The sequence below is a fragment of the Phyllostomus discolor genome, chromosome 11 (genome assembly GCF_004126475.2).
Source record: "Phyllostomus discolor isolate MPI-MPIP mPhyDis1 chromosome 11, mPhyDis1.pri.v3, whole genome shotgun sequence".
Classification (NCBI taxonomy): Eukaryota; Metazoa; Chordata; class Mammalia; order Chiroptera; family Phyllostomidae; genus Phyllostomus; species Phyllostomus discolor.
In genome coordinates, this window is record NC_040913.2 from 55,797,332 (window position 1) to 55,816,531 (window position 19,200).

Genomic DNA, 19,200 nt, shown 5'->3' on the forward strand with positions numbered 1-19,200 from the left:
TTCACCCCCAGGTAGAGAGAGCCATAGCAATTAGCTAAAAGCTTAACATTCCTTGAAGACTTCAGATTTTATCTTTTAAAAAGCCATGCAAATTTGGAGTTCTACTCTACAATGTATCTTCGTGAATTCTAAGATAAAACTTAAGGTTTTAAATCACATTACAGGTCAGATTCTAACAAACTCAGCCTTACAAATACAAATCCACAGATAGGGTTTGGTGTCCACATACTCACCACATTCCCCAGGTAATTTTCTCTACCACAGAGATATCATCCTAGAAATGAATTCTCAAAATGTGCTGCTAGTGCTGCTACAGTCATTGAATGTTACTGTGGCTTCTATGAAGGGATAGGAGTAGAGCAGGCTGGCCAGGTTGAACCTGAGATATCCAAAGGATACTATATGATTTCTACAACTACAATGAACATTATTGAGAGGAACTGAATTGGCAGGGCTCCAACTTCACAGTCACATAGTACATTCAGAAGTTCCAATACATCATTTCAGATTTTAGCCCTAAAATATGCAACATTAACCATTTACTCATATGCCCTGTTTAGAACTTCTCTCCTAATCATGCTCTCCTTGTAACTGAACATTTTATTCAAATATTTTGGATACATTCATTGAAGATAATTTTGTACATTTTAACCAAATTACAGCTGAATATTTAAAAGCCTAGAAATTGGTGTCATAGAGAACAGGGCTTAAATTCTGCTTTTGTCACAGCTGTTTCACCTTGGACATCTAATATGACCTTCTTGAGCTTCAATTACCTTGGCTGTAAGGTAAGAGTATAAAAAAAGAACATAACTTATCTGATTGTTATAAGTATTAAATAAGAAAATAACCTATATCAATTGTTCAATAAATGTTATTTAGCACTTATATAAGAAACTAGTGACCTATCTTATTTTCTTATCCTTTTTGGAGGAAGTAAACAAAAGATCAAAAGAAGTGCTATATTGTAATTGATAAAAAAATCAATTTTAGATCCTTTTTCAAGTTGTAGGGTTTTATCATACTAAAGACTAACAAATGTTTTCACTATTTTAGCAGAAATCATGCTGGCATTAATTTTTATATAGAAATTCAGATTACTCTGAAATATTTTCTTATGTTTAATTTCTTTTTAATTATCATACTAAAAGGTTGATTTAACTGGTGACTCAAGTGGTCCACAATTTTTTTGTTGACACTATTACAGATGTCTCCCACTTTTCCCTCTTTGCCCACCTTTACCCCGCAACCCCTCTTCACCACACTATTTTCTGTGTCCATCTTAGAGATGGATAAGCATAATTTTAAAAGAGATATATGGAGTAATACAAATATATTACATATCGCTATTTCATAGACTCAGATGAAACTGAATCCCCTGAAATATCACATCTAATAGGGATAGAAACCAGATGTAATATGGACATTGATTTTCTCTATGACATATTATAAAAAGTTTTTGTATATTCATCTGCTTTTGATCTGTGTGTATATATAGGTTTATGAATTTGGGATTAGAATATTGAAGAAATTGCTCAAATGGCAGAACAAACATTGGACATGGACATGGACTCGCAAATTAGTATGAGTTCAAATCCTGGCTCTCTCACTTATCACACAACATATTATTTAACCTCTTCAGGATGGTATCCTCATGAAAAATGAGGAAAATAATTCCTTTCAGAGTGTTCTAAAATCAGTTATATAAGCAAAATATCTCAGGTATAAAAAATTTTCCACATATGTTGCTACTAATTTAATTAAAAATCTATATGCACTATCAAAGTATTTTTCATTTCTTATTTAAATACTTTAAAGAAAATGTTTCCACTATGCATTTGTCCAAGTTTGTTCTTATGTCTTCCACTTGGGAGATATCTCTGCATGAATCCTATAAATTAAATGTAGCAGTCACTCTTCATCCTTTCAAAGGAAGTTTAAATATAACATGTATAAAGGACTCATGGACAAGGACAATGGTGAGGAGGACTGAATGTGGATGTTGGGTGGGCAGGAGAGAGTAATGGGGGAAAAGGGGAGACAACTGTAATTGAACAATAAAAAAATTTTAAAAAAGATTTTATAGACCTTTGCAAAAATTGGAGGCAATTACAATTTTACATATTCTATGAAATTCTTCCCTGATCATGTCCATTAATTAAAATTTAATATTCTAGCCCTGGCTGGCATAGCTCAGTGGACTGAGCGCGGGCTGGGAGCCAAAGTGTCCCAGGTTCGATTCCCAGCCAGGGTACATGCCTGGGTTGCAGGCCATAACCCCCAGCAACCGCACATTGAAGTTTCTCTGTCTCTCTCTCTCTATCTCCCTCCCTTCCCTCTCTAAAAAAAAAATAAATAAATAAATAAATAATCTTTAAAAAAATTAATATTCTAAATTCTACTGCTTCTGTTGTTAATTTTTCTGACTTTCTTATTTAAAAAACTCATTATTATATAAATATAACTTATAATATAATTTATTTATTTTCAACTTCTTAAAGAGTAAACTTTTATTTGGACCAGAAATAAAAAACTGCCAAAAACCTAATTTTACATTGTCTCTAGTCTAAGTCTTAGTGATTTTATAAAATGACGACAAGCCCTATAAGCCTGGTCAGGGTGACCATAGAATGTTTTGTCTATACTGAGACTCTCCTCAGATGAAAACAGAAACTATTAGTAATTACTCTGAAATAACAGAGATATACCAGGATTGTTCTGGACATTTGTGATGTGTGGTCCCATACTTCTGAGTCTTAGAGCTAATGGTCTAACCATCAAAAATATTTACCTGAACTTCTGGTTAAATCATGCTCTCTGTATAATAAAATTTTTCATATACTATACTATACTAAGAGTATTAAAGTATACTACATATACTTTTATATAGTAAATGTTAACTTACCTTAAAGTTTTTTTCATTATCTCACACTTGGGAAAAATATTTCATTATCTCATACTCAGCTATGAATAAATTTCTCTCCTTTCTAAAGAATGATAATAAGATATCAGGTAAGTTTTCATTCTTTCTATTTCACCTACCAGGTCATTTTTAAAATTCCCTCTTTAAGCCTAAGGGAGATCTCCGCCATCACACTGGCAATTTGCATACCTGTTTCTGCCATAGGCCATTGCTCTTCTCAACTTTCTTTAGCTTATGAACTGCTCTGCTTAGTCAAATATCATTACTTGTTCCATACTGCCCCAGGGTCACCATTCATTACTGGAGAAGAATCTATAGTTTCACTAGTAACGCTAGCGAGGACATAGCTAAGATTCCCTTCCATCTGTTTTAAAAGAAATCACTCCATTTAAAAGCACAACTGTGTTTTGAGTTGTTCTGTATTCATCCTGTTTGCCTCACAGATGAAACATAACCATTAATTCCAGAGGTCAGCCGTGAAATCCAGCATCTACAGGCTTCTGAATAGACACCCCTCTGCCTGAAACTTCTCCCAATATTTGGGTATACTGCATGCAAATCAATTAAGCAGAAAGTGGAACACTTGTTAAAGGACAACAATTAAGAGAATTGAGGTCACGACACCACAGGCAACATTGATTGCTGTACACAGAACCACCATACTGTAGCTTAACTTCTGACTCAGTGAAGTTTATGGGAAATTTCTAGTTAATAAGCAACAAAAGGAAACAAAAATGTTGAAAACATTTCAGTGGGATTTTTATGCATATCATTTTGGTTTTGGACATTTTTTTAGTCCTTTAAAAATAGATATGTTTATGTCTGGGCTGGAAATAATGATAACCTGCTATTGACAATTTTTCTGCTTATGAGTGAGACTTCAAAACTCACCTTCTACTGAACTTAAAATTATAGGAAAAATTGTATAAATCATTGGTCCTTGAAAAAGACCATCAAATTTATAAAAATATTTTATGAGCAACACTTCTACTATATGGTTAGTTATGAATTTTCTCCTCAAATAATAAACTAAGAAACACATAAATAGAAGGCAAAATATATGTGTATGTACATAATGCTATTGGGCAGATTTTACAAATATGAGAAAATGTAGACATTCATTCATAACTGCTATGTCTTGATTAACTGAAAATTCTGACAGCATTTATGAAATTTTTCAAAGTGAAGGCCATTTTAGGATAAAGTAATGGAATGAAGCTAATATTCAGAATACAAAAGGTCTTTTAATATTTTTTTCAAAGACATGTATTTCTTTATGCCGAGTGTAGTATGGAGCTGGGAAAGAGTATGTAGCCAAAGTTATTTAAGGGCTGTGAGTTCAGAAGTTACTCAAGTATATATTCTCAATTGGTATCATACTTTATGTGTCAAATTATAGCTTCTCAGCATGATACCTGATCTTCTAGCTGTGTTAACAAGTTTTAGAATTCTCACATTCTGACTTGGTTTTCAATGAACTGGCAACTTTAAATCAGCTTCCTGAACTCACTGCTGCTATAACACAGTTGCTTTTTTATCCTGAAGCTCTGTTCACCTCTGTGTCTATTGTCTCCCACCCACAAAACATCATTTTCCATCTTCATATTCATTCATGGAACAATCTAGACATATTCTAAAGCCTACACACAGTTTTTAAAAAAACTGCCTACAGGTTTGTTCACACATTTGTCTCTTCTGTCACCCACACAGTGGGTAACTCCCTTACCACTTCCTTTAAATTTCCTACCCTGTGTTTGTACCAGTCTATTGCTTTTTTCTAATGTTAACATTGCTTTTCAATGTTTTAATCATTTCTACTTTTTTTCCTTTAGCAACTTGCTTTCCTTTGTTTTTATTTTAAATTTCCTCTTCTTTATGAACCATGCTTTCAATAAATAGCTACTAAGTAATTATTCTGTGCTAGGATACTAGACACTGGCAGTAAGAAAATGAACATTCTCCACTTTTTGCTGTATGTGTCCTTAAGGCCCTCACACTGTAATGAGGAAAATAGAAAAAGATTGCTATGAGTGCCAGTGTGTTAGTTTTGGCAAGATGGGCTACATTAAATTCCACTCCTTCCACTACAAACTAGAGCTGCTGGATAAATGATAACTTTAAAAAACTTCAGGCTCACAAGAAAGAAAAACACATTCCAAAATGTCAAAACATAACAAGGAATTAAAAACTGGAGGGAAGGAAGTACACGAGTTGGCAAAATGGTGTTATGAATAAGAGCTAATTATCCAGTATTCAGGAGTTTGGGTTTTACTGGCACACGAGGCAGAAGAGAGAAGTCTAAGTCTATGTAAGTCTGGAAACTGGAAATGTGTCCCTATGTATAAAGCCAGGTTGTAATTTAGATGTGTGCCAGATAGTGATATTGATGTGGAGATAGTCAGATAGATCAATCAAGCAATAGCAACCATAGGTACAGATCCAAATATAGACAGGGAATTCATTAATGAGAAAGGTAACATCAAATTCAGCAGTTAATAGCACACAATAAACAGTGCTAGGACAAATAACTGTATGAAGAAAATTCAATTTCTATTTCACACTAAAACATTTCCAATTAGTTTTAGTAAAGTGTACTTAACATATAATAAACTGTATACATAGGGTGGGGCAAAAATAGGTTAACAGTTGTGACTACAGAAAACAGTTTATTCTTGTATTATTATTTATTAATTATTATATAATTTTCCATACGAACTGTAAACCTACTTTTGTTCCACCCTATATTAAAATGTACAATTCAATAAACTTTGAAATATGTACAGAACCATAGTCAAGATAATGAACATATTGATCAAGCCCAAAGATTCCCGGGTGGTTATCCATTTTAAATCCCAACACTCATCCCCAGGAAAACACTGCTTTCCTTTCATTATTGAAAGGATTGTGTTTTCTAAAATTTTATATAAATGGAATAACAGAATATGTAATCTTTTTATTTTATTATTTTTAATGATTTTCCCTTTTTTATTTTTTCCTTTGCTTATATTTTTAAAAATATATTTTATTGATTATGCTATTACAGTTGTCCCACTTTTTCTCCATTTGCCTCCCTCCACCATTCCCCCCTTAGTTAATATTGATGGGTCATGCATATAAGTTGTTTGGCATCACCATTTCCTACACTACTCATTTTTTTTTAAGAAACACATTGTGTTACAAAAAATGTTAAATGGACAAAATAATATAATAAACCCCCAGGTATCCATTATACAACTTCAATAATGATCAGTTCATGCCCAGTCTTGTTTCTTTTTTTTTTAATTATTTTATTTTGTTCAGTTATAGTTGTCTGAGTTTACCCCCCATGATTCCCCCACACCGACTTCAGCCAAACCCACCTCCCTCCCTTGCTTCCACCCTCCTGCCTTGGTTTGTCCATGTGTCCTTTATAGTTGTTCCTGAAAATCCTTCCCTCTTTCTCTCTTAATCTGCTTTCCCAAGTGGTTACATTGTTTTCAGTCTGGCTTGTTTTGAACCCTTGCCCTTAATATGTGTCTTTAAAAACTGGACAAAATAATTTTGAATAAGTAGAGAATAAAGAATAGAGAGTACATAAATAACTTCTTAAAAATTTAGCTACAGAAGTTCTTCTCATGAAAATTGCAAAAACATCCTTGTTAATCACCTAGATTAAAATGCAGCTAATAGAGAAACTTACCCTGGTTTTGTGTCATTTACTACACAGTGAAAGGTAAATGTTCCAAACATCTGAACACCTAAAATTCCATAAAGAAGCAGAAAGAAAAGTAGAAAAATTGAAACACTCCATATTTGTTCTCCTGATCGCCTAGGGGGAAAAAAAAACAGGTAAAATAGGTAAAACAAGCAAAAAAAAAAAAGTCATAAACTTTCCCCTTTAACGCATGTAAAAACAGTCCTTACTTTAAAATATTTGTAATTCTGGTCCTTGGTAGTTCAAATCGGAAATAAATTCGGAATGCTCGGATCATAATTAGTGGCCTTGGGATCCGCAACATGCCCCAAGGTGACATCTGATCAACTATATCAGCAATTTCAAATACCTGTAAATTTAACAAGTTTAGACTTTCTGTTAGCATGGTTTGTAGACATGGCATATACAGACAGCATCAGGAGCTGCACCCTGTCCTGTGAATTTTGCCTTATATTATTTTCTATTTAAATCAATTGTCTTTTGAGAACATTTTGAAGCTATAGCTCTCTTAAGAGGAACAAATACATAAACTAACAAAAGTGCCATTAATCTTGTTCATTTCTATATTCTAAGTACCAACTTAGAATATAGAAAAAGTGTGCAAAGTCTTCCTCATTAATCATGCTCTTTGGCAGAACTTTTTGAATATGTAGAAACTGAAGTAATGGAGACAGGGTTAGAAATATGAAAAAATGTGGGAAGGAATTATAACATTTATGAAGAGGCAAAGTAATAATTAGAAAATGTTTGTCAGTTATATAATAGTTATTAAATAAAAAAAGAAGAAATTACTATGCAGGATAAATTAGACAACTGTATAAGTGAGCTTTATAAAAATAAAGCCATCAATAAGCACTATGGATAAGTATGTAGAATTAACTGTGGATTTCTTTTATTATGAATGTATTCATGAAGAATATAGTAACTTTACCTGAATTAAATGCAAAATTAAGACTGACTGAATGCATGGAATGAATTCTACCATTTTCAAACAAAATTCCTCCTTTAGACCTTTTTAATATGGGGCCCCCATTTCTCATAGTAAGGTATTTTCCACTTGAAATATAGTATTTTATGTAGACTAGTATCTATCTCAATGTATCTATCTATCTATCTATCTATATTAGCTGTTTTTAGTGAAGATTCAGTCACATAAAAGACTGGAATTTTAGTTTTTAAATTCATTTTTTTATTCTATAAATACTGAAGTCTCACCCATATTCTTTCCTTTATTTCAATGCATATATTTTTATATATGCTCAATAAAAAATAATTTCCTATTTTACTGACTTTCATTTCTGCTTGAGAAATAATTCACAAATGTGATTGACAATGATTAAAATATTAGGTTTTTATCCAACATTTAAAATAACAGAATGTTGTAGAAAAGTACACAGTGACAAATTATATATTATTTAATATATCTAGTTAGATTTTCAACACAAATTTTGGAAAATATCCCCTTGTAATTTAAAAGTTTTTAATTACCTGCAACACCAATGAAACCCAAAGGCAAAAGACCATAAATCCATCAAAAACACACCAACGATCTTTCACATAGGAACTATCCCCCTAAAAACAAATATTACATAACATTATCAGGCAACAGGAATAATTTCAAACAATATCTGTAGAAGGAATGGTCAAGCATTAATACAGTAAAAGCTATCCATGGTTTTTTATATTATAAAAAATTGTATTATAAAAGAACACTTTTAGCACTTAAATGGCATTATATATGAGGAAAATAATTTGTAAAACACAAGTTACTGAAGAAATTTGCATATAGAGTTTTAAATGTATGCAAAGGAAAAAAATCACTACTTTTTCTTTATGCAAATTCTACCATTTAATGAACCAAAGGCCATTCTACTCAATAGGCAGCTTTACCCTGAACCAACTATCTTCCTGAAGAACCAAGAACATACAGTGGTCAGTGTGAAGGCCTTTACACTTGTGGGATCAACCGCTGTTAGTGGGACATTAACCAGAAGTTCACCTCAAGCTAAATTAAAAGTGAAGGAGAAGAAATTTGTCTTTATTTTCAAAGAAAACATATAATGACTTTATCTTTCATTGGGATTATACATGTAAAAGAAAAATAAAGAAGACATAGTGCTTTAATTTTTTTTATCCTCACCCAAGAACATTTTCTTTCATTGCTTTTAGAGAGAGAGGGACATCAATGCAAGAGAAGAATCAATTGGTTGCCTCCCAAATGCACAAGTACTGGGGATGACTGGCATGTGTTTGGACCATGGGTCACACGTGGCCCTGCTTGGACCAGGGACTGAAGCCACAATCTAGGTATGTGCTCTGCCAGAGAATTGAACCCACAACATTTCAGTTACAAGAAAATGCTCCAGCTAACTGAGTCACACCAGCCAAGGCCTACTTTCTTTTTTTTTTTGTAGTAGTGAATCTACTTAGAGTGCGTATCATAAAATGAACATTTTAGAAAAAATTTCCTTTGGAATAACAAAACAAAAGACCCATGAAGTTAGAATTGAAAACCTTAAATAGAAAGGTCTTTGCTTTATTAGGACAACCCTATTAAGTCACAATTTCTTCAATAATCCATGAAATTCTATTCTAAATTTGGTCACATCTATCATTACTGCTCTGACTGAACCTGTATTTGAAATAAAAATGGGAACATCATACCAAGATTTTCAATAAATAGTAAAATATATTTTAGGATATTTAGGAAAATAATTTTCAGAACCTTCCACCCTTAGTGACAAATAGGGTAATCAAAGTTTCCATCAGAAGTTTCCAGAAATATTTTGTTGTTTGTAAAACTAATGACATGATTAACCACAAATGAAAGTTAACTGACCCAGATATGAAGTATAAACTCAACTTAGTGAACACTGATTAAGCACCTACTTTACATAAGAGGATGCATAATGCCTAGTGAAACATACACACACACTAATTTTATGTAGAACAACAGATATTCATACAACCAGCTAATATAAAGGCAAAATAACTTATAATAAAGCTAAAAACATGGTGATGAGATAAGAATATTAATTCAATGGAAATTTCAGAGAAAACAATGCCAGTTCCCAAATGAATGAATGAATAATTTTTTCAGTGCCAAGAGAATCAACCAAATGTGTTATGTATTAAGAAGACACAAAACAGACATGAAAGCAAACTCTAAGACTTTGGGTTTGGATAATGAGGACAATGACACTATTAAATTACCTGCTATGATCAGTATGTGATATTTTAAACCTGATAAAGAGAAAATCTATATCTCAGGATCTACTGGTTATATATACACAAGCACACATATTAAATATAGACAAAATAATTAAAAATTATAGTTGTCTTCAGACCTTCACAAGACATCTTTTCCCACAGGCATTATATTTGCCTTGTATATTACACAACTAACTGAAAATATAAATTAATTATAAACTAGATATAATTTTATATGAGCCTAATTTTGATTAATATCTAAAAATAATGGAATACAAATTAAAGTTGTGCTTTGAATATTCCCTTGAATTGCTTAAAAAATAAAACAATTTTAAAAATTTGTTTATTTTTCCATTTACTCCATGCACAGAACACCTCTATGGACTAGGCAGTGTTTAAAGCAGCAGTGATACCGGAGTGAACAAAATACTCTTTCTTGTCCTATTGTAACTTACATTTACAGTTGACTTTTAAAAATGTAAAATATACAGTAAATGTTGATAAGTGTTACATAGAAAATAAAAGTGTATATTTTCAAATTGACTTTTTTAAAAAGATTTTATTTATTTATTTTTAGAGAGGGAAAGGGAGGGAGAAAGAGAGAGAGAGAAACATCAACATGTGGTTACCTCTCATGTGGCCCCCACTGGCCTGCGACCCAGGGGTGTACCCTGACTGGGAATTGAACCTGTGATGCTTTGGTTCGCAGCCCACACTCAATCCACTGAGCTATGCCAGCCAGGGCTTCAAATTAACTTTTATTAAACAATATGTTCTTTACTTGTGTGTTAGGCAAAAGAGAGAGAGAAATACCATTTGGTCTTTATTTTAAGAACTAGGCATAGTTGTGATTGTTTATAAATGTTAACTATTATCTATCCTATACCTACCTATGGAAAAGAAGTACATGTCTATTCCTTTTACTTTCAATCCAGCCCCAGAGATTTCCCAGCTTAGCTTTTCCTCACCTCTCTAATCTATCACCAATGGATTTCTTGTAACCACCTTATATCTTCACCTTTGGTTCTGATGTGTAAAATAAGTGGTAAAATTGCCATTTTCTGAAGCATTTTCTCAAGCCCTTGAGATTTTGCCTCCTGGCAGTTGTTGCAGTTTGGCTCAAATAAACTCATAAAAATTCTTTAAAAATACAGAGAAGTCCAAAAACAAAAACCAAAATTTTATGGGACTTAGCAGAAATCTGTTTTAAAATAGGAACAAATAAAAGTAAATCTTAGGAAGGAAAATAATAATAATTATAGATCATTGTGGGCACAGGTACCCAAAGAGAATGAGTTTATATGGTATTTCCCTCAAAGGTATTATTCTTTTCTTTCTTTTTTGTTGTTGAAAATGTTATGTAAGTCTCACTGCAATTAACCTCTTTTATTGCTCATAATATGCTTAGTAATAAATTATATTCAATAAAATAGAGAGGATGGAAGCTTCCATTAGATTGAGGATTATTTAAATGTAAAAAGTGTGCCCTGGCTGGTGTGGCTCAGTGGATTGAGTGATGGCCTACAAACCAAAGGGTCGCTAGTTTGATTCCCAGTCAGAGCACATGCCTTAGTTGCAGGCCAGGTCCCCAACAAGAGACACATGAGAGGCAACTGCACATTGATGTTTCTCTCCCTCTCTTTCTCCCTCCCTCCTCCTCTCTAAAATAAATAAATAAAATCTTTAAAAAAAGCTTGGCTCTTTAAAAAATAAAAATAAAATAAAATATAAAAAGTGAGGAAAAACAGTGATATTTTCTTAGGAGGCAGATGAAAGTGGCCAAGAGAGACATAGTGTTCACAGTATATCCACAGTTTTCTCTTTTGATTAATGTTCATGTGCTATATTTTAAAAAATAGATTTTCAAAATTAAATTTTTTAAAAGGTAAACATTTTAGATTTCACAAAAATCATTTTGTTAGTTGGCATAAATAAAATCAAATTTGAGAAATTTGGGCCTAACAAATTCAGAATGTAAAACAATCAATAACAACATAGTTGGATGAATTTTTGCTTCTTATTTACTATACAAATCTGTTTGCTAAGGAAATCAATGTTGCAAAGCTGACCCAAACTGTATTTTGAACATTATAAAAAGATGAATTATTTTAAAACATTTTAGACACCATGATGGCAATTCCAAATAAAACAAAAGTGTGCCAGCACATTCTATTTTCAAATGACCTCATATTATAAAAACTAGCTAAACAAAACTTCTGCTGCACAACATAGAAAGTATTTTTCAGTTAGAAAGTAATTTTAGTTGCTTTGTTCAGAGTGCTTTCTGCTTTAGACTTTCCAGATATTCGTACTGGCATTTACCTGTAGCCAAGCCAATAACACCACCACACACTGGGTGGTATGTAATGGTCAGATAGAATTGGCTTCTTTTTACTTTTCTGGTAAAATATGTAAAATAATCCACTTAGCATACATTTTGCATATTATTTTTGGGTTCGTGTTTGCAAGAGTCATTCAATACAAAGACCAATACAACTCAGATTTTTCCCATCTTTTTAAATAACTTTTTGTTCTTTAGTGTTCATGGTTTGTCTTCCTGAAAAATTCTGCTACATCTATAACAGTTTTTTTCCTCTATACTCTCATCTGACCTCAGCCTACCATGATCAGTGTTTCAATTCACACATCATGAAACAACTGGAAACTCAGCTGATATGTATAGTATACCATTATTGTGTAATTTACAGAACAGTCCTTTGTAATCCCCATTTGGTGGCTTAATTAATTTATATTTATATTTTAGGCCCTTCAACTTATCAGATGTAATCTTTTGGTGTTGCATTAAAACATCTATACCCCATTGTCAATGTTTCAGTCTGTTCTGAAAATTAGTAGCACCTTGAGACTTTAAAGTAGACCATTTCAGGAGGCATTCCCACCACCTACCACAGTATGTGACATTAACAGCAGATATTAAATGAGTTATTAGTAACCACTTGAACCATGTCTTAGATAGGTTCTGTGGATTACAATGCATACAGTCAGAAGTCAAGTCATATCCTTTATGAAGGGAACCATTCATCCATCCAATCACTGAAACTCCTGGTATTGTTCCATAAAAGAAATGATTCTTTGACTCCTGGCAAAAAGAGAAAGATGTTCATACTACCTTTCAAGGTAGTATCTTAAAGTTAAACCTCTTTTCCTATGTGATCATGATATATCACATATAAAATTATGAGATAACTTTTGGATATTTCATGAATTACTATAGTTTGAATAAGCAAGGGCTACATGTCAAGCAAATAGAAATCATGTCAAGTTTTATGTAATTTATATGGTAATTGTAAATATGGTTGATTTGAAATTGATATCATATTAAATATTATATATACTCACTAAGGCTTCATAAGGTTAAAAAAGCTTTTTAATAAATAGAATACAGACTTTTAAACCTGGCACTATGAAATAAAATGTCATATTGCATTTTGTGTCTGACATATTCAGCAAATTGTCTCTTTTTCAATTTACATGTTTAAGTACTCTTAACCATAACTGGTTAAAGGTTACTGTGATTTAGGTTATAATTATGTCCAGATTGTTTTAAAATCCTACTGTATATACCTGAGTTATAATATTAGCAAATAATAAATTGTTCTTTCTACCTGCTTCCAAAATAGCAATCAGAATAACACACATGAATGCCCAGTGGTACTCAAAAAGTTTTAACACCTTAAATATGAAAGGAAAGCTGTAATTTGTTTGTTATATCAACAGGAAATGGAGGACAGAAAGAGGCGTCTGCCTGAGTTATAGGCAAAAATCAGCATGCTAGTGACTGGGGAGATGAGCTACGCAAGTGCTGCCTGCCAATTTTCATAAAGGCAAAGACTCCGAAGCTGCCAATTACACAGTATAAGAGAGTAACTTAAATTGCCATGCAAGTATTTAACAAACAGAGACACAAACACATTTATCTAAAGACATTTATAGGGAAGTTCCCAGGGTCCATCTATCACTGTGTCTCAGCATTATTATTTATTACTTCAACAGTGCTCAGAGGATGCATGTTTCTTTTACCTAGTTCTCTTGTCAGATGGAAAGTAGACAACTGAGAGTTGTTTGAAGAATTCACAGTCTGCAATAATACATTGGGTGCTCTGCAACATCACAAAAATATATCTCTGAAATGCTTTATTTTTGCTTCTCTAAGGGATGGGGAGCTAAATGCCTTTCAGAGCAGGAATTAGTGGAGGACACAATTAGAAACAAATTATTAAAGAGTGGGAATTAACTGAAAGATAACTTCAAACTTGGAAAACATAAAATTTGTGAAATCCTTAAATACTCTAAAAAATATTTTAAAGACATTTCTTGACAGACGGACTTTCTGCTACAATTTTTCTCTCTTATGTTGCCTCCACAGTAAACTTCTCAAATACAAATCAGATCTTGTCACTTTCAGATTTGAATCCCTTGTGTATCTTTACTGACCATAAAATAACGTCTGAGCTCTTTGCAGGGAATGTAAGGCTTTCCACGTGCACAGATTCCTCTAGGCCCACCTTCACAGAGTCCTCTCTAGCTTCTCTCTGTGAATCTTTTATCTGCTCCTTAACTACTTTGAGGTCACCAAAGCACTAGGCTGCTCTACATCTTTGTGTCTCGGAGTACTCCTTTTCTCTTTCTGTGAAATCCTTTACTTCCATGCCCCATTGCCCATGTCATTGGCCACATTTACTCATCTTTCAAGACATTCACATTCTTCTTTCTTCCAGACTTTTATAATATGCTCATGCAGAATTTTTTGTTATTTTTTGTGCTTCCTCTCTGCATCCCTTTTACCCATCATTATAGCATTTTCACAAAACACTAAAGATTTTATCTTTTATTATCTGAATTCTCACTATTCAAATAATCATAATTAACATTTGCATAAATATTTTTCCTAAATCAGTAGGTAACTAGAACCACCATAATGAAGTTGCAAGTGTGCTGGAGGAAACATTTAAGTTGTCCACGACTCCTTCAAAAAGGTATAGTGTGTCAAATGTTCTGTTGCTGTTTTGGGCTAAATATTGTCTGGCATTGTTTATTTGCATAACAGTGGAAAGTGTTAAGTGAATCAATACTTTCCTCTTCCTTAATGATTTTCCCCTTGATATATAAGACTTTCATGGGATCCAAAATTTAAATCTATCAACCCCAGTCAGTTTGCTCATATTTCATGGATTTTAAGACATACTCTACCATCCCCCAAAACACAATTTAACACTTCTGAATTTAGAATGTATCTTATTATTGATGAGTGAATTACAATCTGACATCTTACAATCAAAGTATAATTAGCAGCATTTTTTCTTTCTTAAGGACCTGTAAAGTGATGCCTCATGGTAGATAGTACTTGAACTTATTATTTCTCTGATTATTTATATAAGAGTACATGTTGCTATTTTGGTATGGTGCATACAAAACATCCAGTACTGAATTCAATAAGTACAAATATTGAACCATGGGTGGGTGTTTAAGTGCTGACTATTACATAGAAATAAGCAGGTGGGTAGTTATGTGAGAGAGTGATTTAGTGACATTTGGAGATATGGGTTGAGGTTGGTGTAATGGATCAATTTTTCCATTTAAAATAATGAAATATGGGCTCCTGTTTTCTGAACACATACTATCCAACATATTTTCAGAAATAAATTGGATGCAGAAAATTAGAAGTGCGTGCAGGTGCTTTACAACCCAGCTCCACAAAGTGGGCCAGGCATTCTCTCAGGATAGGAGTTCTGCTCTGTTCTGTCTCTTCTCTTCAGGCAATTATGAGATCATTTAAGTGCTCAATTAATGTTTACTGAATGACTGGGGATTGTAGTTGGGTTTAAATATATAATTCTCTTTTATATTTATATCATACTACCTATATTAAATTTTTAATATCTAAAATTTGAATGTATAGTTTAATATATAAGGAAAATCATTAGGTCAATAACATTAGTGGGCAATACTAGAAAGCCACAGCTTCAGTACTTTTGCTTTATTTTTTATTTTTTTAAAGATTTTATTTATTTTATTTTTACAGAGGGAAGAGAGGGAGAAAGAGAGAGAGAAAGAAACTTCAATGTGCGGTTGCTGGGGACCATGGCCTGCAACCCAGGCATGTGCCCTGACTGGGAATCGAACCTGCGATGCTTTGGTTCGCAGCCCATGCTCAATCCACTGAGCTATGCCAGCCAGGGCAGTACTTTTGTTTTAAATAATAAAGCTTCTGGGTTTGGTTTATTGTAGATAACTAGGATTGTAAACTAGGAATTATCAGATCACATTACTTTAAGCATTAGGTGTGAATTTTATATGTACCATAACATTGCCAAATCAAGCTAGTTTATAATTTTAAAGAGTTATGCATGCTGGTTGGGCAACAATAGACAGGTTTGGTTTTATAAATATTTTATTATGTACTAATATAGCTTTACACATGGAAAAAATTCTTCCAAAAATAAAAATCTAATATTCCCCATATCTCTGCCATGTGTATACCTCAATTCATACATACTCTTCCATACAGAAGACATATAACATACTGGAGTTATTTTCTAAATAACTAAATATGATTCCTGAGTAATATTTTAGTTAAAAATCAGTGTGCTTGGGAGGCTAAAAATAGGTTTATAGTTTTGAATACACAAAACAACTTATCCTAGTATTATTATTATTTATCAATTTTTATATTATTTTCCATATGAACAACTGTAAACCTACCTTTTTGCACCCCTGTATATGAAACAGCTATTTGAACAACTAAAATATACAGCTCTGTTCCAAACAATGTGAAACATATTAAGAGTAACCTCATGCTTCAAATAGAATAATGTATACATAGGTATACATATTGCTCCCCAAAAGTGTGAAAAACTGTGTAAGTCACATAAGTGAACAAACATAGTACATATTTGCAAATTATTCTGGGAAAAATGTCTAAAAAATTAAGTGAGGAAAAATTCAGTGCTGCCAGCAAATAAATGATAGTAGAAAAACATGGAAATATCTCAAAATGTTTTTTTATCAGATATGTGTTAAATAAAGGTTTAAAAAATTAGACTAAGGTTAATTGATAAAAGCATAGTAACTCAATACTGAGTAACATGAGATTCCCTAAAAAATTATCACAAAGCCCCTATGTGGGATAATGTACTTTATTATGTTGTGACTTAAATATCCACACATGTACATATTTCTCATGCAATTGTACAACCAAAACAAATTTACAAATATAAAGATACAAAGCAAGCCAATGATGTTTCCATTGCCTGTGACAGATAATATTTTTTTGCTAAAACTGAGTCTGATTAAAACTTTAAGTTTTTTCCAGCTTTATTATATAACTGACAATTAAAATTATACATATTTAAGATGCACAAGTTGATAATTTTATATACATATATAAATTTGTTATACTCAATATCAAAAAGTCAATCAATAAATAATTCAATTTTAAAAGGCCAGAAGACCTGAATAGATTTCTCAAAAGAAGACATACAAATGACCAACAAGTATGAATATATGCTCAATTTCAATGATCATTAGACAAATAAAATCATTATTAAGTAAAACCATTAGGCAAATAAGTATGAAAAGTATTATTAAAAATCATTAGGCAAATAAGTATGAAAAGTATGAATATATGCTCAACTTTACCAATCATTAGGCAAATAAAATAAAAACCAAAATGAGATACTACCTAACACCTGTTAAATAAAAGATAGCAAGTGGTGGCAAGGATGTGGAGAAAAGGGAATCCTTATGCACTGTTGGTGGGAATGCAAATTTGTGTAGTCATGATGGAAAATAGTATGAAGCTTCCTAAAAATTCAGATTACAAATATTTAATGATCCAACAATCCCACTTCTGGGAAAAGAAATTAGGTGAGCATGGGTAGGATAGAGGAGAGTGGTAGTAAGAAAATGGAGACAACCATATTTGAATATTAATTAAAAAAAGAAAAGAAAAAAATAAAAGCATGTAATCTCAAGACAAATGTACTCTTTCATCTGTGTTAACATGCATATCAACAGTAGCATGTGGTACAAAAATGATATCAGTAAAATTATGACTTTATTTGGAAGATCACAATGGTGAAAATTCAGTGAGCTGATACATTTCAAGTTGGCTCAGGACCTCATATTTAACCACATTTGACCTAAATCTCAGCTAGCATTTAAACATTGAATACCAGTTTTAATGAAATGTGAAGGGTGCTGATTACTTCAAGACAAAATTAACAATGCCATTAAAATCTACATCATGTTTGTATTCAATCCAATCATACCTGAGTAAAAAAACAGAAAAATCTTTTCTAATGTTAATTTTAAATGGTTACAGATTGAAAATTTAAAAAAAAATTAGTTTTAGTAATTCATCCAAATATTGGTGAAATTCAGAAAATATTTAAAATGGCTCATTTACATCATTTTGAAAACAACTTGGTCATAAATTAAGTATTTTCTTTTAAAAATTGCTTTCATTTCTCATATTTAGACTATTAAGACCTCTGTTCATTCACTGTTCTGTTCACTTGGAATGAATATATAATTTATGTGTCAAGTCTGCCTCTGCTCTTTTTATCATTGATTATGACAATTAAAGCAATGCCTACATCATTTTCATGATGTGAAATCCAAATCTTAATTTATTAAAGAGCTTAAGAAACAAAATTTTTATTGTAGGAAAATATCATGTCTTTGTTCATTCAAGTTGGAATCTCATAAAAGTCAGCGCATGGTATTTCAACTCAAAAGTGCTCCACCCAGAATATTCAGAGATTGCCAATGTCTGAATGACCAATATACACACAAGCCAGGGTTATCCAAGGTCCTCTGGGGAATCAAAGAATTCAAAATATGATTAGGGTATGCTGGAAGTTAAACTTACAGTTACCTAACAGATATTTCTAACACTCTCACAAGACAAACTTTCCCCCAGGGTGATCTGGTTTAGACACCAATTTTTGAAACCCAGGTATATCTAAAACTAATGCTTACAATAGCATTAGTTTTAGCTGTCTACCACTTGTGGAAGACTCAAGACTATTTTGGAATCACTCTGAAATTCATTGGTTGAGGCATGGTGGGTGTCCACTACTTCCATGTAGCAACACTTTTTGCAGTGGGTTATCTATTACATCTCATAGCCACACTGTATTTCCTGGGGCCCATGCTTACTGCACTCATGACTACCTCTTGGGGGAGTCTCTGAGTTTACTGTATTCTTGGCAATTGCTTCTGGATGATTGGGGCTTTGATGATTCCTTTCAGGTTAAATTATTATACTGAACTGAACGTGTTCTTTTGTATTACCCATCCCAATATACTGGAGTCACCCCAAAAAGCTCAGAAAACCTTTTTCAAAGCT

At 32.5% G+C, this 19,200-nt stretch overlaps 1 protein-coding gene across 6 annotated transcripts in view; it reads right to left on the reverse strand.

Annotated features, from left to right (window-relative positions):
* The window catches only part of NALCN (sodium leak channel, non-selective), a 367,092-nt gene that overhangs the window by 321,819 nt on the left and 26,073 nt on the right, over nucleotides 1-19,200 (reverse strand). For 5 of the 6 annotated variants that reach the window (XM_036011432.1, XM_028526407.2, XM_036011431.1 and 2 more), the window contains 3 exons: nucleotides 8,106-8,189; nucleotides 6,827-6,966; nucleotides 6,603-6,731 (listed from right to left, as the gene is read on the reverse strand). In XM_036011432.1, the coding sequence (XP_035867325.1) occupies nucleotides 6,603-6,731; nucleotides 6,827-6,966; nucleotides 8,106-8,189 (353 nt within the window). Of the gene's footprint in view, nucleotides 1-6,602; nucleotides 6,732-6,826; nucleotides 6,967-8,105; nucleotides 8,190-19,200 lie in introns of those variants that run through there. The other variant, XM_036011430.1, reaches the window with a different exon arrangement.